The sequence below is a fragment of the Diorhabda carinulata genome, chromosome 5, assembly GCF_026250575.1.
Source record: "Diorhabda carinulata isolate Delta chromosome 5, icDioCari1.1, whole genome shotgun sequence".
In the NCBI taxonomy this organism is placed as follows: domain Eukaryota; kingdom Metazoa; phylum Arthropoda; class Insecta; order Coleoptera; family Chrysomelidae; genus Diorhabda; species Diorhabda carinulata.
Genome location: NC_079464.1, coordinates 4,745,533 through 4,769,951, shown reverse-complemented (window position 1 = coordinate 4,769,951; position 24,419 = coordinate 4,745,533). Strand labels below are relative to the sequence as shown.

At 33.6% G+C, this 24,419-nt stretch overlaps 3 protein-coding genes across 5 annotated transcripts; 1 reads left to right on the top strand and 2 right to left on the bottom strand.

Moving 5' to 3' along the window:
* Positions 1–299: 299 nt before the first annotated feature.
* Positions 300–1,975, bottom strand: LOC130894464 (U5 small nuclear ribonucleoprotein 40 kDa protein). The gene is made up of 4 exons (XM_057801323.1): positions 1,748–1,975; positions 1,569–1,698; positions 858–1,455; positions 300–538 (listed from the first exon to the last, which is right to left on the bottom strand). Exons 1-4 carry the CDS (start codon positions 1,856–1,858, stop codon positions 331–333), a joined length of 1,047 nt encoding a protein of 348 aa, XP_057657306.1. The 5' UTR covers positions 1,859–1,975; the 3' UTR covers positions 300–330.
* A 499-nt stretch (positions 1,976–2,474) lies between these two features.
* Positions 2,475–5,002, top strand: LOC130894466 (RNA-binding protein with serine-rich domain 1-A). 3 transcript variants are annotated; one of them, XM_057801328.1, is made up of 6 exons: positions 2,475–2,615; positions 2,882–2,989; positions 3,083–3,196; positions 4,009–4,203; positions 4,266–4,637; positions 4,723–5,002. In XM_057801328.1, coding segments are annotated over exons 1-6 (906 nt in total). In that variant the 5' UTR covers positions 2,475–2,613; the 3' UTR covers positions 4,838–5,002. The 3 variants fall into 3 exon arrangements, with proteins under 3 accessions (XP_057657311.1, XP_057657310.1, XP_057657308.1); XM_057801327.1 differs by having other exon boundaries at positions 3,080–3,196; XM_057801325.1 differs by having other exon boundaries at positions 3,068–3,196.
* Positions 5,003–6,087: 1,085 nt separating this feature from the next.
* Positions 6,088–24,406, bottom strand: LOC130894460 (serine/threonine-protein kinase Tor). Its single transcript, XM_057801316.1, has 29 exons — positions 23,834–24,406; positions 23,536–23,753; positions 22,904–23,481; positions 21,782–21,942; positions 21,369–21,646; positions 21,132–21,315; positions 20,782–21,081; positions 20,109–20,344; positions 19,714–20,056; positions 19,348–19,658; positions 17,993–18,220; positions 17,280–17,434; positions 15,959–16,421; positions 15,505–15,833; positions 15,180–15,455; positions 13,986–14,201; positions 13,719–13,860; positions 13,466–13,660; positions 13,175–13,407; positions 12,826–12,931; positions 11,127–11,296; positions 10,182–10,422; positions 9,927–10,123; positions 9,709–9,868; positions 9,437–9,652; positions 7,899–8,127; positions 7,483–7,813; positions 6,496–6,803; positions 6,088–6,441 (listed from the first exon to the last, which is right to left on the bottom strand). Exons 1-29 carry the CDS (start codon positions 24,054–24,056, stop codon positions 6,167–6,169), a joined length of 7,302 nt encoding a protein of 2,433 aa, XP_057657299.1. The 5' UTR covers positions 24,057–24,406; the 3' UTR covers positions 6,088–6,166.
* Between the last annotated feature and the right edge of the window lie 13 nt (positions 24,407–24,419).

Sequence of the window (24,419 nt, the reverse complement as noted above, 5' to 3'; positions counted from 1 at the left end):
TTTCACTTCTAGAAGTCTCATAAATTTTGGAATATATGCTGGCTTCAAGGAGGTTAGGTCTTAACTTTTATAAATTTATGCTTATAATTATTTTTTGGTTTAGAGACTTGTAGAACGAGTTGAACTGGAATTTCATCCTCCTCTCCACTGATTTAACTAGACATCATCTGGATATAATCTTTTTGAGGCCATGTAAAAGATGTATGGCAAGCACAATCTTCAATCAACAATTAGGATTATTTTATTCTAAAAATGTTTTAAATTAGCAAATATTGGGAAGGTCATTTATAGAAGACATATTATATAAAATATTTAATTAAGTAGATTAACTTAAGAATCAATTTCTCCCAAAAACAACTGTTTATCACTAGATCCTGAAACAACAATGGGTTCATTTGGGTGGAACTTTACATCGTTTATGCTCCCATTATGACCAGGTAATTTATATATTATTCTTCTGGAAGTTGTGTCCCAAATGTATACGAATCTATCTGCAGATCCACCAGTTACTTTTGAACCGTCAGGTGACCAAGCACATCTGAAACAAAAATTGATCGCAAATCGAGAGCTATTTGTGGTTAAATATTTTTGTTAGTACATCAGACTAAGAAGAGTTTGGTTATACACCTCTGCCTCTAATTTATGGAGCCTGTCAGCTATTTTGTTTCCATCCATTTCTTGTAGCTCTTTAATTCCTTATAACCAACATTAAACCTTATGTCTTCACTTTTGTATTTTTATAAAATGACATGCTTATTTAAATTTAGACAGCAGTTTTAATTCTAATTAAATGATATGAAAGTCTAATTCTTAATTAATAAAATTACTACTAGCTATTATACCTTGAAAGAACTCACCTCAATAAATTTTTTTCAAAATTATGCTGATGTCCACTAAAAACCTTCAAGCATCTATCCACAGGTGCATAAGGTCGTACGTCCCATATCCTAATAGAATTATCCATTGAATTGCTAAGAAGATAAGAGCCGTCGTTGCTTAAAGATAGACCAGTAACAGTATCAGTATGACCTCTCAATGCATATAAAAGTTCTTTAGTACGAACATCCCATACTTTAATATCATTATCGATTCCTCCACTGAATATCTGTTCTGCTGTATCGCTGAAACACACAGCAGTTGTCTGATAGGTTGTATTGATCGACGAGACACTCTGTTTTTTCCGCACGTCCCAAATACGTACAGTATTGTCATCACTACCGGAACACATTAACTGAGGACCTCTTCTTGCACCTTGTACACAATTTACAAATGCTGTGTGTCCCTTGTATTTTTTTATTCTTTGGGATGTTACGACATCCCATAGACCCAAGGTGTGATCTGTACTAGATGTGAACATATTTGATCCGTCAGTTGAAAAATGTAATTCTGTTATAGCTCCCGTATGGCCCGACAGAACTGATACATTTTCGCATTCTCCATAAACCGCCCACATAACTATAAATTAAATTCAATAAAACTAACATTAATCTATTTTAAAAAGAGCATACGATGAATGTAACAAAAAAGGCCCTAATGTGTTTCAATTAAGATGTATAGAATAGACTCACATATTTTTCTGTCAAAGCCAGCTGAAGCTAAATATTGACCTTCTGGATGGAATTCTACGCTAAATATTTCTCCCTCGTGTCCTTCTAACTGCATAATAGGTGCAAATAAATTTGAAGTTCTGGGTGGCGCCTTAAAAATATCTATTATTGCGGAGTTATGTACTATGGAATTAACTTACCGATTGTAAGACTGAATTTTGTTTGTTCTTTTGTGCGATTTCATTTTTTTGCTTTTTAGGTACTAGCACAACGGCCGAATCTTCTGCTTTGCGTTTATTTTCAATTACCATTTTTGAAACTACAATGTTGTGGATATATGCTTCACAAGAATAAACAACAAAATTGAAATATCAAGTTCTTCTTCCTTTTAAATTGTTTGTATGGTTACATAATCATTCTTCTTTTTTCGTATTAACGTCATAATACGAATAAAAGGTACTCTATGGGTGCATTCCACTAAACACTCACGAAAATCCCGTTCCACTTAATACAGAGCATTATAATTGCATAATTAACTGATTTACATTAAAGTAAAATCAAAATATCTTCTGCGGTAATAGTAAAATATTTGGTGGTACGTGACAAGATTGCTTCAAAAGTACTTATAATATCCCATACCGCATCAAATAATTAGATAGATTTTCAAGGTTGCAGCCGGCATTGCTTGAGTTTTGTAAATTCCGCTAATTATTTCGACGCTCACTTCGACCCTCTTCAAAAAGGTCGTCGTGAACGTTAGTCATGACGTCATGAGCGACGTTCTTGCCGCGACCACAACGATCTTAGTCGCTGTGTGGAATGCCTAAAAAAATATTTCAGACGCCATGAATATTTAGTGGAACGTACCCATAATTGTACGTGTGAGCTTTTCTCTCATTTTTATTAATGAAAGAAAAAGATAAAAATTGAATCGTGAATTAAAATGTAAAATAGAGTATTGGTAGAACTGGAACGCCAAAGCTAACGATATGAGAGTACATAGTATATAAATTATTTAATTTTATCTATTAATCCGTGAATATCGTAATAAATCAATTTTCTCATAATGTAAGTAAAATATATGTAAAAAATTCTTAAAATGTGTTTTTATGTCGAAATTATGTCTCCCTTTTAACCTCGATCTAGTTCATATGATTATTGTAACCTGTATATTTTCCGTATTTCGATAGTATTAAAAGTACATCAGGAATATACTATTTAACGAAGCTTTTAATAAACAATCTAAGTTTTCGATCATTAATTACTACAAACTAATATGCAGCCTTAATATTTTATCAAATATGTGGCAAATGAAATATAAATAAACCTTTTAGGGCTAAACCGGGCCCAGAATCCGAATCTGACAAAGAAAAGAAAAAAGATAGATCCAGGGATAAAAAAAAACGATCCGTATCAGGAAGTAGCAGTAGTAGTAAGAGCAGGTAAGTGATTTTTAAACCAGGTTTATGCTTTAAAATGGCAAACATTTAACGTTACTTTCGAATGAAAAATGTTTATAGTTCTTCTGGTAGTAGTTCGAGGTCGTCCAGTTCCTCTAGTACATCGAGCTCCAGCTCGTCTTCCAGCAGTTCATCTACAGGTTCTTCATCATCCACCAGTGATAATGAAAGGACTCGGCCACGAAAAAGGTATTTATTCTAAATTTGTTATTTTCTAATAATTATTATAAAATGTAAATTCAGTAAATCCATAGTTGTAAGTATAGGTTAATTCCTATGGTATTTTTTTAGTTTTGTATTATTTTTGCATAAATATATTAATGTTGCAGTCTCCCCGACCTTTTTCACAGGTTACTATGCAGTTTTGTTCACTTTTACCCTTGACTAACACAAATTTAAGGCAGATTGTTATAAATTTAAGGTTGTATCTAGTATACAGTAATTTATAGCTGTTAGAGAAGTTCTTCCACATAAAGAGACTTATTAACTGTCTACCAAACTTTTTCACAGGTTACTATGTAGTTTTGATCACTTTTACACTCTAATGTCACAAATTTAAGGTCAAGTGACACAAATTTAAGGTTATATCTAGTAGAGAGTAATTGCTAGTTGGGAACAAAGTTCTTCCTCATCTAGAGCCTCATTAACTGCCTCTCCAACTTTTTCACAGATTACTATGTATTTGATCACTTTTACACTCAAGTGTCACAAACTTGAGGCTGAGTGTCACAAATTTGAGGCCATTATCCTAATAACAAAACTTAAATAGACACTCATCACTAGTCGTGGGACAAGCTCTTCCTCAACTAGAGCCTTACTAACTGTCTTCCTGACCTTTATCACAAGTTAATATTCATTTTTGATCCCTTTTACACTTGAATGTCACAAATTTAAGGTCATGTGTTTGAGACTTTGCAAAAATGCTCTGTGAGGCCTTTGAAAATCACTTCCATGCCAGATTAGTGCCTCTTATGGGAATAAAGAGAATTAATTTTCTTCAGGTCAGGATCTCCCATCAAATCCAACAAAGGACGTGAAATAAAAGAGAAAGACAAGGATAAAAAAGAAGTCAAAGATAAGGAAAAGGAAAGAGATAAGGTTGACTTGAAAAAAGAAGATAAAGAGAAGGATAGAAGAGCACTGACTCCAACTAAAGAAAGAGAAAAAGATAAAAATCATGTCCGTAATCGATCTAGGTAAATGAATATAATTTTAAATATTTTTTTGTGAATTTTTTTGGTTTAACATGTTTTTTTAGATCAAGATCTCCGCGCAAACGTCGTCGTCGTTCACCTACCCCACGTCCTACGAAAATTCACATCGGTCGTCTTACTAGAACCGTTAACAAAGATCATATTTTGGAAATTTTCGGTACTTATGGTAACATTAAACATGTTGAATTTCCAAAAGATCACAATCACCCGCACTTGGGACGAATGTATTGTTATGTGGAATACACCACAGCTGACGAAGCTGAAAATGCCATGAAACATATGGATGGAGGACAAATAGATGGACAGGAAATTACTGCCGCTCCGGTATTGATCCCTAAACCAAGACCCATACCCCAAAGAAGATCTCCTCCAGCTCCCATAAGGAGACCACCAATGCATAGAAGAACGCCTCCAAGGTTAGTTTTTGGATCTATGTTTGGTTTTTTGTCGAAAATTTTGTTATTCTTGTGACTGATTAAACAAGTTTTTATATTCATTTAGATTCAGAAGGAGACCATCTCCTAGACCTATAAGGAGATCACCGAGACGAAGACATACTAGGAGTCCACCACCTCGAAGAAGAAAACATTCGAGGTCCAGTTCCAGTAGTTCATGAACAAATTGGATATGTATATTTTAAAATTATATTCGAAATTTTTTTTTGTAAGAATTAATCTAAAATAAGTCCAATATGACATTGAGAGACATTTTTGATATTCTAATAAATCAGTGCTATGTAATTTGTAACACTTTCACTTGATAAAAATTATGGTTTGATCAATTTTCGTGTTTTATTTGAAAAAAAAAATGGAGATTTATGAGGAAATCAGAATACTAGATGTACAAATTTTTTAACGGTAAAATGGGCTATTTAGTTTGTTTCCTGGATATCTTGTTCGAGATTTTGTTAGTCCCTGCTTGGAAATGTTTGGAAAAGAGTAAAAAGAGCGACCACTTAAATTCCACTCCAAATTAGATATTTCCTGGCAATATCGGTTATATAATGTCCAGATTAGTTAGTATTTGCCCTGAAGCAACTAGGACCAAATACAATCTGTGGTCTTCATTATTTCTTCACAAAGTACCCCAAACTAGTCATTTTTCAAGATTGGAAGATAAATGAGGTGAATTAGCATTGAAACTCCAGTTTTGATAACTTAAATCCAGATTTGGATAGTCGTTTCCCTTTTAAAACAATGAAACGAGCTACCATTACTAAATTGCAATCAGTGATCTTCATTATTTCTTCACAAAGTGCTTTTAACGACATAGGTCATGTCAAGTCCTGAGAACCTCAAAGCAGTCATCTTTGGATAGTCGAAGCTTAATTAGCAACGAAGTCCTGAGAACCTCAAAGCAGTCATCTTTGGATAGTCGAAGCTTAATAAGCAACGAAAATTCACTTTTGGTGAGTTAAATCTGCTAAAGATGATGATTAGATGCTTTCTGAAAATGTCGGCCATATATGTACAGTTTTAGTTGATCCTTGTCATGAAATATTTGGTCATGGTAACTCTTTTCACTGTTTAGTGAAAATTTCAATCAGTATTCTTCATTATTTCTTTACAATATACCCCAAATTAGCCATTTTAGAAGATTGGAACCTGTATGTGGTGAATTAGCATTGAAACTCTAGTTTTGGTGGATTAAATTTGCTTTTTAATCCAAAACTGGATACTTCTTGGGAATATCGGTCATATTATGTCCGTATTTGGTTAGTCCTTGCTTTAAAAAACATCGAATAGAGCGAAAATGTACCAAACGAACCTACCGTCAGTTACAGTGAGCTAAATCTGCCGTATTCCATAACTCAGTTAAGTTATTCATTGATATGTTATAGGAAATTGACATTAAATATGAAATAAATGTGGGTTACTAATATTTTTATTCTTAACTTATATAAATATTTACAGAAATTTTTTTTTAAATATTTACATATTTTTTTTTACCAAAACGGACACCATCCAATATAACACTGACATAAATTTTCGTTACTTGTCGCTTGTTGTATCAAAAGATCCACTTGTTTTTCGATGGTTAGAGACTCCTCTGCATTGAAATCGTTACCCGTTAATTTATCTCTAACCCTATTTATAATAGCTACCGCCTTTTTATTCACACCTTCCGGTTGAGATCCTTCGTTCACGATGTCGCCCAAAACGTTCTTTTTATTTATAGTCATACTCAAAGATTCCATCAAATCTTGGTCTTGAGACGTGGCTGAAAATTTCAAAATTTTCAACATTCTTATTGTTTCGAAATTGAATTATATACCTGTTGACAACGAACCGATTTCTCCGGTATTAGATCGATTCCTCAACGTAGTATCCATAAGTCTCCAATTAAGCAAAGGATCGTAAACGAAAGCTTCCAAAACTGCCATTAGACTGTCTTTATTGTGATGTAAAACCGACATGACCGATTCGCAAGTTTTACGATAAGTTCCATCTATACCGGTCACTTCCATGGCGTTAACCAACATCCTTGTCAATCTGAAGGGGATTTTCTCGGGGAATTTTTCTCTGGTCATCGCTACTTCGAAACAATCGCCAAAGTCGATGTGTAGAATTTTTCCACTTAATCTAAATTCATATAAAATATATATATATATATATATATATATATATATATATATATATATATATATATAATAGTATAAAGTGAGATCTGACACACTGTTCACACCAACACTCTAATTACACCGACTGAGTGTAAACTAAAACCTAATACCTTTTTTATATTAAATTTTCCCACCAATAAAACTTTTCCCGCGAAAATTAATTCCATGAGGAAAACCGCGTTGGTGGGGGGAATCTTCACATTTATTCTTCGATTACTAAACTATAGAATGGATTGTAAGGCATTGGCTCTTTGTCCCTATTTAAGCTACTATTACCTTTAGCAATTTCAATGCTTTCAAATGCATCCAACAATTTATTATTGGATACATTTTTTAAATAAACTATGTGCTCTTTAAACCGGATAATAAGGGATCTCTTAGTCTGCCCAATATAATAGGGATCAAGAACCAATTATTAGTTTAGTAGTCAAGGGGAGAAGGTTTTTTGGTTAGGTTAGGTTAGGTTTTTTGGTGGGAAAAGTCAGTATAAAACAGTTAAGCCAAGTAACAAAGTTTTAGTTCACCTTTAGTCTCTGATGAAGCATGTTAGACAGTGTAATATGAGTATTGGTGATGTGAACAGTGTTTTCAGTAGAAATAAACACAATGTAACAAAATTTGATATAAAAATATATATAAACCTATCAATCATGAAATTGCTGGGATGTCTATCTCCTAAACCTAGGATATACCCAACGATAGACATGACGGCCAAGGATCTGGTATAATTGGTCCTCCTGTCGAACCACACTTCCGAAGAAGGACTCTTCAACCACAACACTTTAGCTAAATCATCGCCATGGGTATGCTCTAGAGCGTGTTCGAAAACTTCAACTTTTTGCATTACGGTCAAATGATCATAATCAGCTGCCATCCTCAACATTATCCTGTGTTCGATGTTCAATAAAATCTTCTTCTTATCCCTGTAATCTCTTATGAGAATATGCAAGGTGTCGCTATGCGGTACCCAACCTAAAAAAAATAAAAAATCGAAACTACCAATAGACTAACCTAACCAATGAAGATCCTCAACATACATATGGAATATTATACTTACCAATTAAACCGGAATTGGTACTCAATGGTATAACTGCGTACCTCTGTATAGTTAAATTACGACGGAAGGTATCTGGATCTTTCAAAAGTAAGGTATTAACAAGACCGAATAATTGCATCACCCTTTCGTCCTGTCTCAAATCTTCATGGCCCTTGAGAAGGAATTTATAGTCTTTACCGTCACTCCCTCTTATTATTAATTTTCTGGGACGTTGTTTGGATGTAATTACCTAAATAATTATAGTAATATTAAAATGGTAATTAAATAAATAATCACAATGATCAATTTCACAGTATCTGACACAATCTAGATGGTATATTTGAATTGTACAAGTGTTCTGTGAACCCTGCAGGGGTTTTGAAGCAATAAATTTGAAAACCGCAGCTTTTAGCATAAGTGTTGACTGTATAGTGACATTGATTTACTAAAAATTAAAATGGGAAACGTATGACAAGTTTTAGTATGTGTCTTGATCGAATAGTGAAATAAATGTGCTAGAAATTAAAATTAGGAATTGTAGGACAGGTTTTAGTAGAAGTCTTAATTGTATAGTAAAAATTATGCAATAGTAATCAAATTTAGAAACTGTAGAACAGGTTATAGTATGAGTATGGACTGTAAAGTGACTTTAATTTATTAAAAATTGAATCAAATTCAGAAAACACTGTTGTAGTACATGTTTTACTATGAATCTTAACTGTATAGTGAAATAAATTAAAAAAAAAATTAAATTAGAAACTGTAGGACTGGTTTTACTATGAGTTTTGAGTATATAGTGAAATACATTTGCTAATAATTAGAATTGGGTAGCATAAGACTGCTTTTAGTATGAGTTAAGTGAAATAAATTTGGTAAAAATTGAAATTGGGAACTGTAGGACTGATTTTACTATAAGTCCTAACTGTATAGTGAAAATTATTCAATAGTAATCAAATTTAGAAACCGTTGGACGAAATTGAAATTTGAAAACTGAAATAAATTTAGAAACTACTGCTGTAGGACAGTTTTTAGAATGAGTCTTAACAGCAAAGGGACATTAATTTACTGAAAACTAAATTAAATTCAGAAACCACTGCTGTAGGACTGAGTTTTCACTATATAGTGAAATAAATTTACTAGAAATTAGTAACCGTAAGACAGGTATGTATGAGTCTTAGCTAAATAAAGAAAGAAAATTAATAGAAATTGAATTTAGAACCTGTAGGACGAGTTTTAGTATGAGTCCTAGCTGTAAAGTGAAATAATTTTGGTACAATTAAAAATTTTTAACCGTAAGACATGTTTTAGTATTAGTCTCAAATTACAAGTGAAATTAAGTTAGTAAAAATTAAATTTAGAAACAGTAGGTTAGGTTTTGGTATGATTTTCAATTGTAAAGTGAAATAAATTTATTGAAAACTAACTTAAAATTAGAAACCACTGCTGTAAGACAGGTTTTACTATTAGCCTCTATAGTGAAATTGATTTAATATAAATAAAAATAATAATTTTATTAGATAAGATAGTTATTAATTATACAGAGTGTACTAGAGACTTACCTCAAGAGATCGGTTGAAATAAGCAATTTTAACAATATCCTGACCAGGTGCATAGCTACCAGGCACCGCCAATTCCAAATCTTGACAAACCAATAAATTTGGAGAAACATATTGAAGTTCCAAAGAAGTTAATTGAGGTAATTGTCTCGATATTCTCCTAAAAACATGATAATACAAATCCCAAGCTTGATTAAGATCCCGTATATTCCCAGATATCTGTAATATTGAAATTCATATCTAGTAATTGTATCTAAAATATCATTTTGTCATACCCTGTATCTCTGACACCATTCATGAGCTTCGCTCAAATCTCTACCGTAGGCTTGATTGAAACTGGTCTCCTTCAAAGTTTCAGGTCCTCTTTGCATCATAGTGTGCAAAGGTTCCAATATTCTCAGCATACCTTCGACGTTCCGTTCTCCGAAATACAATCTGCAAAAGGTTTAAATTATTTTTTTTTCTATTTTTCATGCGAATAAAAAAAATCTACCTCGACGCTTCCTCTAATCCTTCGTGCCAAATTTCGTGCCACAAAATGGCTACTCTAATTAATTCTTCGGACGCCATCAGTGCTTGTCGTACTAAAGTGGGAGAATGTTCGCTCATACTTTTCAAAATTTTATTAGCGGCGCTCCTTCTAACGCTAGAATTACTTTTCGTAGCTACCGTCAATGGATACACTAAAGCCTAGAAATAAAAATAAAAATTTCATCTACTTTTACATGTCTTATGGAATTGACGTTACCTGTGGATGTGTTTTACCGATATCCACCAATAGATGGTTGATCAGTTTCGATACCAAAAGTCTGTTGGTATCGATTCGGGCTATTAATTGCGGTATCACTTGTAACCAGGTGTTTTTGGCTACAATTCGGATACCGTCAGCTATAGCGTCTGATACTTGAGTAGTTTGACCATAATCGAACCAAAGGGTGAGGAGACGTAAGGTATCTTGAAGGGAACTTCCTTGTGACAAATATATTGACCTAAAAATTCACAATCGACATTAATTTCTAAAAGGAAAATTACATCATTGCTTTCTTTACATATTCTATGGGTGGAATTTTGGTGATGCCTCGACAACATTGTAAATAACTAGTTGTCAAACTGACTATATGCCACGACGGTTATTGAACTACATTTCCCTGAAGAACGGTGCTGTGGCAGATTGTATTGTTAATCTATTTGAGGTTATGAGTGATAATAATTCATAATAATCTATTTGGCATAGATGCACTTATTCCTTGAAAAATTTGAAAATAACCAGTTTTTAAACACTACTTTCTGGCCTATATGCCACGACGGTTATTGAACTACATTTTTTGGAGAACTTTCCAATACCTAACTTTATCGATGATCTATTTGAGGTTGTGAGCAATAATAATTCATATTAAGCTTTAAACAGCGGTTATTTTTAAAAAAAGAATACAATGGACTTCATTTATGTCTATTCTAGATGTTGTATATATTAATAATTATTATAACTTTGTATTTATGTATAGAGGTGGGATTCGACCTAAGCCTCGACGAATATGTAAATAACTAGTTGTCAAACTGACTATATACCACGACAATTATTGAATTAGATTTTTCTGAATTCGCCGAGTTCTGAGAAGCAATTTTTGAACGATTAGTCAATTATATTACAAAAAATATACCTGGATAAAGAAAAAAAAATGACAAAACTTACTTGAAAAAACCGTGTACTGCTAAAACTGTATGTTTATTTAAATCGACATTTCTTTCGGTATCGTTAGTTTGCCTATCTCCTTTTCCTTTTTCGGTTTCTTCTTTATTTTTATAAAATAAGACGGTTTCGAAGTTCATATAAGCCCAAGCGTGCCAAGCTTTATACAAATCCTTAAAAAGGAATTAAATTACAGCAAAAAAAATTATTAGAATATAAAATTGTAATAAAAAAAAAGTTTCGAATACATTAATGTGTGAAGCTGAATCGGTGACATGTACTGTTATAGTCCATTCATTAGTGACACGATTAAAAAGATGAATGTGAGATTTAGACGAATTTTTCATTTTTGAATCACCTCTTCTCACGATAATTATCGTTTAAACACCATACAGGGTGAGTTACAATGAAATATAAACAAAATTGATTATTCATTATTATTTAAAGGATCTGTTCTGTAAATAGTAGGACTTATTTTTTTTACTTCTATATTTATTCATGAAAATAATGGAAACGATTCGAATTTTTTAAAATAACACCTTTCGGCATCTACACACTGCTGTTAAAGTGTTTTCGTACGACTCCTGGAACGTCTGAACCTAAATGCTGTTGAACCCCTTCTATGGAACCCTAATATTCCCCTTAAGCGTCGATTTTATTCTCTGGAATAGAAAAAAAGTCTGTCGGAGCGTAATTTGGGTTGTAGGGCGGATGAGGCAGCATTTTGATATTGAGCTGGGCAAGAAACTTCACTACGCGGAATGCTGTGTGGCTCGGCGCGTTGTCATGGAGAATAGTCAATTGTTGGTGATGGTTTTCGCAGCCTTGTGAAGATTTCTATGTAAAAAACTGCATAACTGTTCGTAGATTACACAATGTTGATCAAAAAAGTAAGAAAGCATAAATTTTTGCTTGTATTTGTATATTCTTGCTTTTTCTAGGCGTGGGGAAGAAGGAATCTGCTGTTCTGAACTCAGTTGCTTGCTCTTTGGGTCGTATTCAAACACCCACGTCTCATCACCGGCCACCAAATTGTCAAAAAACTCGAGGTGTTCAATCACGTGATGAAGAAGATCCTGGTAGATTATTTTCTGGTTAGATTTTTGCATCTCTGACCATACTCGCAACGTTTTCTATCACTATCTCCAAAACTTGTGCTTGAAGAATGCTCATTCATCAGTAATCATTCTGATACTCATCTTACGATCGGAGACAACTGGTATAAGACAAGCCAAAGCTTGTATAGATGGATTAAACAACTGCTCCAATTAAATAGGCTCGAAACTCGACTGATTACTGGACATTTAACTGGAGACGGTCATCTAAGATGCCATCTCCATGGGCATTACGGACGATCTGCTGGTGTATGGGGGAGTATGAAAGCATAGACTTGTGGGTCCCAGTACTGACTCGATCGCGGTCCATACACTTGGACAAGCCAAATGACATAAAAAAGCCTGATCGGCGTCTCAAAGGACATCGGCCTTTACTAATGTCGAGTAGGGTACGATGGGCCTATCAAAGGGTTATATGCTATTATGAACCGAGCTTCACACAAAATTTAATCGCGTAAATCCTGTGAACGCTCCATGATTTTCCGCGTTCCCGATGTTCCCCTCCTCCAATTTGACGCGCGCAGACCACCTTTAGGCCGCACGTTCGTTCGGGTAAAAACCAGTCCTACCACTTTCACAACACATACTTTATCATACTCGGTGGCTTGTTGATAACATGCTAAAATGCTCGGAACCGATGACTCCGTTATTCCTTCGAGTTCCTCTTGCCAAGCTCCCAATTTCAAATAACATCTAAAATAAAAAAACGGTGATAGTTCTATAATATAAATATAAAAAGAATCGTTAGATTGATAGTAAAAATACAGAGTCGTCGTTACAAGTACGTCAAATTACAGAAAATCGTAATCGACTGATCCCGCGTTCGCGATCTATGGCTACTCGATGGAAACTCGTGGCAGTTTCGCTTTCGCGCTCGATGGCTATTCGATGCAGGGTAGTAACTGGGATTGTGAGATTGATTAAAATCATATTTACCTCGCTAATAAAGCTTGTCGTTCCTCGGGGGTTAAATTAGATTCGGTTAAATGTTGGGCGTTATCGTTCAAGAAAAGTTCCAATTGTTGGAATGCCCTTTGTTTTTGATCCGTCGCCCATAAATGTTTCGTGTAAGCGAACGTCACGTGAGGAGACGTTATCGGTAGTTGTAATTGCGGATTTTCTTCGGGATCGTAACCGAGCAACATTACCAAAGTTTTATGTGACAACCTCTATACAAAAAAAAAAAATACTAAATGGTTAATTGAAGCTAATCGATTTTTGTGTTACCATCGATCCGTTTTTTCTGCACAAAGCGGCGTATTTTAACCAGGTATGTATATCTTCGTGCGGTTCAAGCACTAAGGAATGAACTTGGATTATTTTCTGCCAATCTTCAACTAAACGTTGACCGGCTTGTAATCTCTGCCACCAGAGGGCTTTTATAGTGGAACGTCGTTCTGGTACTAACTTATATTGCATAACCTACAAAAGCATTATATTGAATTTGGAAAAAAAAACAAATGAGCGTTAAAAATATTACTTCTTCTAATTCGCTAAGTATTTGTACTTGCACCATGGCACCGTAAGCCCTTTGATAACTTTCCCCAGCCATTGCTGTCAATTCTTTATCCAACATATCTCTAGCAGTACAAATATAATCTTGAGCCACTCTGTATTGTTCCCTAAAAACATATAATTGAAATTTTCAATCCCAAACATACTTTTATATCTGTTTTTATAAAAAAATCACTACGAGTTAGATTTGGTGCATATATCGAAGCATAAAGTGAACAAAAGCCTTACTTACTTGTGTATGGCCAAAACTGCACGATAGAAGGCACCTTCTTGAGAATCCTGCGGAATTATTTTAACGTAACGTTCCAATGAGTTCCAATTGTGGAGTCCGAAGGCTGATGCAGCTGCTAATCGACAGGCTTTGTTTCTAAAATCTTCTGATAGTATGTCATATTTCGATTCAACTAAATCATGAAGTTCTGACCATTCTCCTAACGCTTCCAAACATCTATTAAAAATAATTAATACTATATAACGTATCTAAAAAGAATCTAATTTAAAACTTTCGTTTGCTGCTTAATCATATGGGCAAATGCAAAAATGAAGACTCGTGGCAGTGCCGCTTTCGCTATCGACGGCTATTCCATCTCTCCAAACCAGTCGAAAGCGTTCTCTGCTACTCTACCTACTGAACAGGACACTTACAGGTGTCTGACTTGAAGATATTTCCAGCTGAATCTTGCATCTCAACATTTCAAGACCTTCAGATGTATCCCATGATGACCTCTCCAGCTGCATTTTGCATTAAAGCACTATAGCCTCATTTACTAATAAGCAGGACCTTCTCAGATGTATATTTTGGACTGTTTTCAGATCAAATTTGTTCATACAAAAATCGACGCTCTCCTTGTGGAAAGTTCGTCGCTCTTTACCTCTTCCCTACACCTTCTGGGACTGTTGTACGTCCTTGAACGGTCATAACAATTGTCCTTATCGTTGAAATACCTTAGGAGAGAACTAAATCGTTCTTAAATGTGTACAATAAATCATGTAAAGTCTCACACTTTGAATCTACGTTTTATCAATCCGTTCGCCATTTTCTTATCCCCTTTGGTACCTGTACTTCCCTTCTGAGCCCCGCCATCAACTTGATATCCTGCAGAACGTCCTTACTCCTTAAAAAGCAACCCCAAACCTAATACCAATTTGTAAAACACTGTTCAATAAAAAAATCCCCAAAATATTCTTGTAAGCTCTATAGAACTAGACCAGAATATTCTGTAGCTGCATAACTATATAGGCAAAGGTTAAGTTACATGGAAAAGAAGAATAACGTATACAACCTCGTAACAATACGTATTTAAACGCAAGTAAATGATATGACGATTTTATTTAAAACATCAAGGTTATTTTCCAGAATGTAAAGGTAGGTGAAATAGTTAAAAGCTCGATTTTCTTAGAGAATATTTTTTTAGTACATATATACCTCATCTGACCCAAATAAACATCTTGATCGAATCCGTCTGACAGCTTCTCTTTATACATCCCCAAAGCTTTATCCCAGTTGTGCAATTTTTCGTACCAAGCCACTTTGACCTGCACGTCGCCGGATCTTTTTTGTACGTAATGTAAAAGACCTTCGGCCGCTTCCTTCTGTTGTAATTTATTATTAATGGAAATTAAGGCTTCGATTACTTGATCGTTAGTACCGCCGCTATTTTGGAATTCTTCTTCTTTGTAATGGAGCGCTTTGGCGTACGCCCTAATAATAAAATAATTACTTGTCGGTATGTTACGAGGCGCGTACATACCTGCAATGCATCGCGTGTTCACCCAAAGTATGAGAATCTAATGGTAGAGGACCTTTATCGCAATGTTCCATGAATTCGGCGAGATTTAGAATGGTTTGCGTTATTTCCGGTACGTCCGGTACCGCCAACGCCAATTCTAATCCGTGTATCAAACTTTTCTGTTTCTCTTCGGACAACTCGGACCAGCAACTAACGAAAGCGGCGTTGAACAGATCCTTCGGTAATTGGGAATAAGTTTGAGCTAAAGGTAGACAAGAACGTAACGCGGGTATTGGCGATTGTTTTAGTAATTCTAAACTGAGACAGCGCAACCATTCCAACCAGTCGTCCTAAAATAAACAAAAATTAGACATGAAAACTACGGCTCGAAGGACCAATATGCGTTATTACTAACTACGGCTCGAAAGACCAATACGCGTTAATACTACCTACGGCTCGAAGGACCAATACTTACTTTTGATACGCGTCTGCTCGGAGTCCACGCCTGTTGGAGATTTTTAACGGAAACTTTTAATCTTTGACTCATTGAGGAATCGTTACTAACCGGTGCGTCGTCTCTACCGCGAAATTTGAATTTGTTCCTTCTAATACCCAAATCGGTTTCGTCCGACATGGTCGTATCCGTTTGGATTTTCGAAAGTAGAACATCGAATTTTATATTTTGAATTTTGTGTTTGTTCAATATTTTTTGTACCATCGGTATAAAAATGCAAAATTTCCTACCCAATTGTAGTACGAGCGAACGTAAACATTCGATTGCTACGTTTCTCAATTCGGGCGAATTATCAATCGTTCTCATTAGGGGATGAATAATTCTCGATATGAAATCGGAAAAATCCAAAATTTCCGCTAATTGGTCTATTGTTTCTAAAGCTTGTTTCTGTACGGCGAGCGGACAATCCGGAGCGTCGAATAACCTACAACAAAATCAAAATTTTTAAATCAAACAATCAATTGTTTCCGTTATTTTTAACGTGACACATGATAAAAATATGGTAATTGACATATGATACATGACAATGATATGATAATTGACATATAATACTTGACACATGAAATTTGAGCTATTTGTCATATGACACACATGATAATTGACAGATGACACGTGACACTTGATGTATCTTTTGTGCTATTTGACGTATAACACATCTCATACGACATTTGGCAGATGACAGAAACATGATAATTGACACATGATGCTCACAACACGATATAAGACGTTCCTTTAGAGCTGTTTGACGTATGACACATCAGACATAACATATGACAGATATAATAATTGTCACACGGCATTTGCCACATGACAGAGACATAGTATTTGACACATGACACTCAACACAAGACATTTTATCTCTCTTGTGACATTTGACGTATCAAACATGATACATAATATTTGACATATAACAGAGATATGATAATTGACACTTGACGCGTTACATATGACAGACTTTATATTTGACATATGATAGAGACATGGTAATTGATAACTGACATGTAACACTTGATATGTGATATTTTTCCGATGCTATTTAACGTGTCAAATACGACATATGAGAGAGAGTAATTGACACATGATGCGTAATATATGACATTTGACGATTCTACGATATTATTTGACGTATGACGTATCAAATATGACAGAGACTTGAAAATGACAGACTGAGATTTATACATGACATTTGAAGATTCTTCGGTGTTATTTGATGGATTTAGGTAAAAATTTAACTTATCGGTATCAGTTCAACAATTATAATGGTGAATAATTGAAAACTTACCTCACTATAGGCGGTATTATTAAATGCATGTAATCTTCTAAATTATTTCCGAACTTGTGCATGGCTTCTAATAGTTTCAAGGTACATTGTTTATCTTTTGAGGTGTCGTGATTGAGTACCCTCAAAATTTGAGGTATCAGACGTGGCAAATAGACCTAAACAAACGAAATATATATTGATTTTAATTATACAAGATAGATGGCGATTTTATAGGTCATGTGTCGTGGTATTAATACAAAATCTATAAACCTAACTGGGATAAAATTAAATTTTATAATTTTTAATGTGGCTATAAACATGTGTAAACAAAATGTATTATTTCATTGGTGAAACAAAATGGCGTTTAAAATGTCCTATCAACATATCTAAAAGTGAGGTTAAGTTACTATTTTGGTATTGTATTGAATTAGGGGAATCCCAGAAAGTTCATGTAGATTTATTCGGGGGGAAAAGAAAGAAGAAGAAAGTTATAGAGCATAAATGGACTAATTTATATACCTATATAAGCAGTGACCTTACGTTAAAAAAAGAGACGATGGGGTAACAGCAAATCCCATTAACAAACATCAAATATCTTACTAAAGGTGGTGTTAGCATATCTAAAAGTGAGGTTAAGTTACTGGTTCGTTTATGTGACAAACAGCTGTCAACAAAGAGCGTATTGAATTAGGAGAATCCCGGAAAGAATCGATAGCAAACATTTAATATTTTACCTTGAATTCTGCCCCCAATGCTACGGCTATGTATTCCAAAAGAAGAATGATGGTACCTTGGATAGAACTGTTCGGTACCCAAAATTCTTTGATCAAATCGCATATGTCATCCAAATAATTACGGATATGCTGTTTGACGATAGCTACCAACTGGGCGAGCTGTTGAAATAGAAATTCCCTAAAATTAACGTCCGCTGTTCTTACTACGTTCAATAAACTAGGAAGAACCTACAACAAAAAAAAGTTGTTACTTTATGAAAACACTGTCTAATATATTTAAGTACCCCGTGGCCTAATAATGAACGAAAAACGTATACATATGAAACACCTTGTAAATCTAACTAGTAGCGTTACTTTATGTACACACTGTATATATATTTATGTACAGGGTGATCTAATTAGAAAAAAATGTACATATCACAAGTGATTTAGGATTAAGCTAAAAATTATGAAACTAAAAGAGATAATGGAATGAAAATCCCAGAGGCTGAAATGGTATGGACACTTAGATAAACAGCATTCGGATTCCATAGAGACCAAGACCAAATGAGGAGAGACAAAAAAAATGAATATCCCAAAATGGTTAGACAATTAGGAAAAATAGACAAGAATAACAAAAAGAAGCTGATAGCCATAGAAATTTTTAGAAAGACGAAGAAAAGAAGCCATGCCGTATGATTTAACGTGATAAAAGTATCGAAAAACTCCAAGGAGCGGACCAAATATATTCCATTGAAATAAATCTTTTATTTATGGTTCTATTTCGGTTCCTACTACTAGGTGGTGTTATATTATCTGATGTTTTCTTTTCCTCTGGTTAAATACCAGTTTAAATGTACTAAATAACTCTCCCTGTACATTGTAAATATTAATTCAGGACCACAATGTATTTTAAGTGATAATAATAAATATCTATAATATCTGATAATAATATCTATATTTATTATTAATATTTTATTCTCACTATATAAATTTTTGTATTTGTTAGTCTGGTGGCTTGTTGATTCGTTTTCTATAATTTCATTTTTTTGTTGTTAATTTTTTTTTCAAATACTTCCTAATGGAATTTTTCACTTGTATCTAACTTTTCTCATAACGTCTTTAATTTCCATTATAATGTATAAACCACCATTATCGAATGACATCAAATAAATACAAATTAATCTCCTTTACTACTAAAAATAGATCTCAATATTGTAGTACTTCATTTTCCAACTATTTATTAAGGGCTAAAATCATTCAAAAATCTTTTTTAATTGCATATAAACATTAAAAAAATTATATAAACAAGCGAACTGAGTAAAGATGGCAAATTTAAGAAAGAAATAATTTTAAAAATGTATTTTTGTCGTTACCTGTGATATATAAGGCACGCATTTGATACCTAAGCTTTTAAAAGTGAAAGTTACAGCTTGAACAACCATAGTATGATGTTGAGACAAAGCTGGATCTCTGATTATCTTCATTAGTGTCGCAATGGCCATAGCCAAATAATATTCTTCCAAAGTATGTGAACTCATACTGACTAACATCTCGCTAGAATTCAATCCGAAATCACCTTCGCCTTCACCCGTTCCCTTATCAGTCATCGGTATAAGCATAGGAGCTTCAGGTTGATAATCGATTTGACCACGATTAATTTTATGTTTATACGGATCCAAAGCACCTACAAATAAATTCAAATTAAATAAATTAACGAATTTAATTGATTATATAGTTACCTAATAACCCCAAAACTCTGATAGTTTCTCTTCTGATATAAGATTGTTGTTCGGTTTTTAAAAAATTAATAAGGACATCCAATAACATCGGATATTCGTTATAAGGATTTACGACATGACCGGTTGCACCTACTAACTGACCCAACGTACACAAAGCCGCCGAACGTTTATCAGGAGACGACGAATCACCCAGTATATCCAATAAAATTTTCATCAACTCGTGCATCCATTGTTGCAATTCTGAATCGCCACCTGTAACTTCAGCCAAATCTCCTATTGTCATCAAAACAGAAAGTATCACTCCTGGATTCGGTTCAGGTTCTTTCAATTTCGGTACCAAAACCTATAAATAACCATTAAACAATTTTTTATATGTATATAAATATTTGATTTACCTTTAAAATGGGTTCCATATAAGGTCTAATCAGTCTAGGAGCACTAACGACTAGATGATCCAACATCCTGGCTCCTTGTTCTTTATTCCTACCTATTCCGGAATGTTCTAATTCCGTAAGCAATTGTACCAAAACTTTTCTCAAACTGGGCATTATATAAGCCGGGTTCATACAACTCAAACGACCTATAGTGAAAACAGCTACTTCTCTGATTTCAAAAACTTCATCTTGGAGAGCTACAATGGTAAATAACATAAGTAGGGAGCTCAAAAAGGCAGGCACAGGACAGTTGGAGCCTGGAAGGTAGGGTCCATGTCAAAGGACAAAGACCTGTCAAAGGTCAAAGACCAGTTAAGGTCAAAGACCAGTTAAGGTCAAAAGTCAAATCAATTTTATGTCTGGAAACGATGGTGCCAAGTAAGTGCTCAAGTAGGGGATGGACAAGGTCAAAAGTCAAGTCAAGTCGATTTTATGTCTAGGAATGTTAGAGATAAGTTACTGTTTGTGACAACTCCAACCTTGCGGAGAAATATTTCCTATGTCAGGGCCAAACCTAATAAATCTTGTCCCCCACCTGAATAACATCATATTATGTAATAATATGAATTTCTTAAACCCTTCCATACATTTTTGGTGATAAATTGTCTTGATTTCAGTTTTAAATTTGATTTACCGATAAAAAGAGCTCCTAAAGATTCCGCTTGAGCTAAATGTTGATCGAAAGTAGGATCGAGTGACATTAAAACTCCTAAACGGACAGAAGCTTCCATATCAATCAGACCGACGCTCAATAATCTGTTCAGTACCGAAGCTACAGTTTTCGTTACAGTTTCCGATGGATTTTTAGTCGTACTTCTAATGGCGTGTCTGAGAAGTCTACAAGTCGTTTTAACAGCTTCTAATCGTATCTCTGTTTGTTCATGTACTAGAAAATAATTCGCGCAACGCTGAACAAAAGGCAAAAGGCTCTGACCTAAAATAAATGAAATTATCGAATTATTTCATAATAATTCCGATATTTACCTTCGAAATCGAATGTTCCTAATGTATGTAGAGCCAGAACTGTGATTTGAGTATCATAAACATCGTAAGAGCTCGATAGGGGTATTAAACTGGCTGTTAGGTGTTTCGGGGTACCAGGATGAATCAACGGTTTATTTAAAAGTATTTGCGATAACATTTTTAGTAATCCCAAACTAATTTTCTCCTATAAAAAAGTAAAAAAAATATTAATATTTATTTATTTATATATTTACTAACCTTATGAGCTGGAACACTTTTAGCTAGTTCTCTTAAGCATATAGTTAAAGATGGTGACAATCCTGTTGCTAACATTTGTTCTAAAATATTGGGGATGTCCATTTTATCGTGATTCTTCAAGGATAATGCAAGGAATGTTATACATTTGAAAACACAAGGATCTATATTGGGACGTTTTTTTAATGTCATTTCACTTCTAGGTAGTGCAGCCTTAATGAGTTCCATTATTTTATCTACATGTGGATTAATAGCTTCTTCGACAGCTATAGCTATTAAACCTGAAATAAATTATTAACTAATACTGAAAATGGTAAAAAAAATTGTTATTGGAGAAAATTTATACTCTGAAACCATCAGGATCTTAAAGGATGCTAAAAAAGGATTGATAATTAAATAAGAAATTGATAGCTTACCGACTGTTATGAATGCCATATTTCTTTCTTTTTCCCTGCTCCTCAACATACCGAAAAGATAATTCATTGCGCCAACTAAATGCTTTTGAACAAAATCTTTTTTATCGAAAGCAGCTAAACGAGGTAATATATTTAATAAGGTTTGTTGAACGTAGAAATATCTGTAAAACATCAACATTATGTATTCACTGGTAGCCAAAAAAATCGACACAATTCGCACGCTCGTGGTCAATAATCTGTAGCAAAAAATTTGTGGCTTTCATTCTTTTTTTGATTTCAGTATATCAAAGCTGTTAGTCTTAGCTTTATAATAAGAAGACTATGTTATAATGAACTCAAATTGTTATGAACGGATAATGTGGAAAAATTGAATAAAAAGCTAAAACTAGAGTTGATTCAGTTGAAACTCCAAGAAAATAACAAAAAATTAATATAGTAAAGTAAAAAATAAAAAAAAACTTTTATAAAAAACAATTTATGTGAAATAAAAATGAATAAACTCAAATTGTTATGAATTATATAGGGAAAACAGGCAATTATTGTTAACAAATATAATAGAATAATTTTGGTTGACAGATTGCTCAGATTGCTTCGGGCTACAGTAGGCTTCCAGAATCTCGTCTACAGGGTAAATTTTCTTTTTTCTCTATTATAAATATTATTTCTTGAAACCGTTTTTAACAGATCTTGTGCCAGTAGAGTCGCAAGTGATTCGGTACAAATAACTGAGATCTCTACACCTGCTAAGAGTTTAGATTTGGAATGGGAATATGAAACTTTACCAATTTCTTCAATTCATTGTAGTAATTGTAGTGAAACTTCCTATATTTTATAATATTATGAAGCTTCATTAACAAATTAACTGAGACAGTGGTAGTGTAGCTTTCATACAAATTTCTTCAAAAATATGTCCTTGTAAGTTTAAATTACATGAAAAACTTATATAAAAAAACAATTTATGTGAAATAATGATGAATAAATTCAAATTGAAAAAAAAACAGCTAAAACCAGGGTTGTTTCAGTTTATACTCCAAGAAAATAACAAAAAATCAATATATTAGAGCAGAAAATAAAAAAAAGAACATATCTGATACAACTAAATAAAATAAACAAAATACTTACTTGGAAAATTTTTGTTGCATCACATCAATACATACATAAGGAAATTTTTCAACTATAAGTTGATGGCAAGCCGGCGATTCTATAATAACAGGTTTTTCAGGCGTTATAGACACTAAAATTTGATAATTAGTGATCTTTTTATTGGGCGTCGGATACATGAATAGAGGTCGATTAAAACTGAAACTTTCTTGATCGTTAGAACGCCTTGTATCAGTTTTTTCCAACATCGCAGTGTATTTTCTCTCCCAAGTAGCATTAGCTAAACGTAACAGTTCATTTTGCATTAATAAAAATGCGTGAACGCGTTCGTCTCGTATTCTCTCTCCTTTATCAGCCAAAAGTAGCTTACCAGATTCTTCATAACACATTCTATACCATGTAACTTTACCAACTTCTCTTTGTGCAGTTACTACCAAAGCTGCTCTTAGAGCCTCTACTGCTCCTTCTCTTATAGCTACTTTGGGATCTTGAATGGCATTTGTGATAAGTTCGAAGAATTGAGATACTTGTTGATAGAAATATGTCGGCATTGTTATAGCTAATTCTTTTAAAACCAGTACAGCAGCATGTCTTTTACCCTACATAAAATATTTGAGAATTAGTTTATTTATTTAAAATAAATTATATCTTACATCAGCTTTATCTTCTTGTAACCATTCAAAAGCTCTTTTTACTTCAAATTCCACATATTCGGAGGCTTTGGATCCAGAAACTATAGCTAAATGTCCCATAGCTTTAGCTACAAGTTCCATTATTACTACATCACTTGATGGTAAAAGATTTCTTAAATAATTAGCGAATCTGCTAATTCTCGATGTCATATTACCAACATCGGTACCAATGAGGCATACTAAAAAAATAAAAAATTTAGACACAAAGCTACACAAGTAAATTACATTATTTTTGTTTACTCAGCATTTAAATACTTACCAATAGCCAAAATTCCTCCTTTTTTCTCATTAATGTCATTACTATTAACCATTTCAAAAATATGGTGATTAAATTCATCCAGAAAATTATTAATTTCATCTGCAGTAGCTTCCCTGAGTTCGCTCTTCACATAAAGTGAAAGATCATTCACTGCCTTATATCGGACATGTTCATGTCGAGATTTTAGGTTTGCAACGAATTGTTGCAAAGCCGTTGTCGACATTTCTGCTTATATTACATTCGTTTTTCTTGAACACTTCAAATGTTTACAATTGAATTAAAGTCAATTTAAATGCTCTAAAGGTTAGAATTTGTCTAATTTTAGTTTATTTTTCTGTCATTTGTCAGCTTGACATTTGTCATTTAATAATTTAAAGCCCCACTCGAAGTTAAATGAAATAAATGAATTGTCATTGGTTCACTTCACTTGCGTATCTAACAATTAATTATTCGTATATTTAAATCGTGAAAATAACAATGATTGTTTGGATAAAACTATTAAATTGATTTTTTTATCATTTTTATATCTTAATATTAAAATAAATATGACTTATCAATGCAATAATTACTTTTGAAGTATGTATAT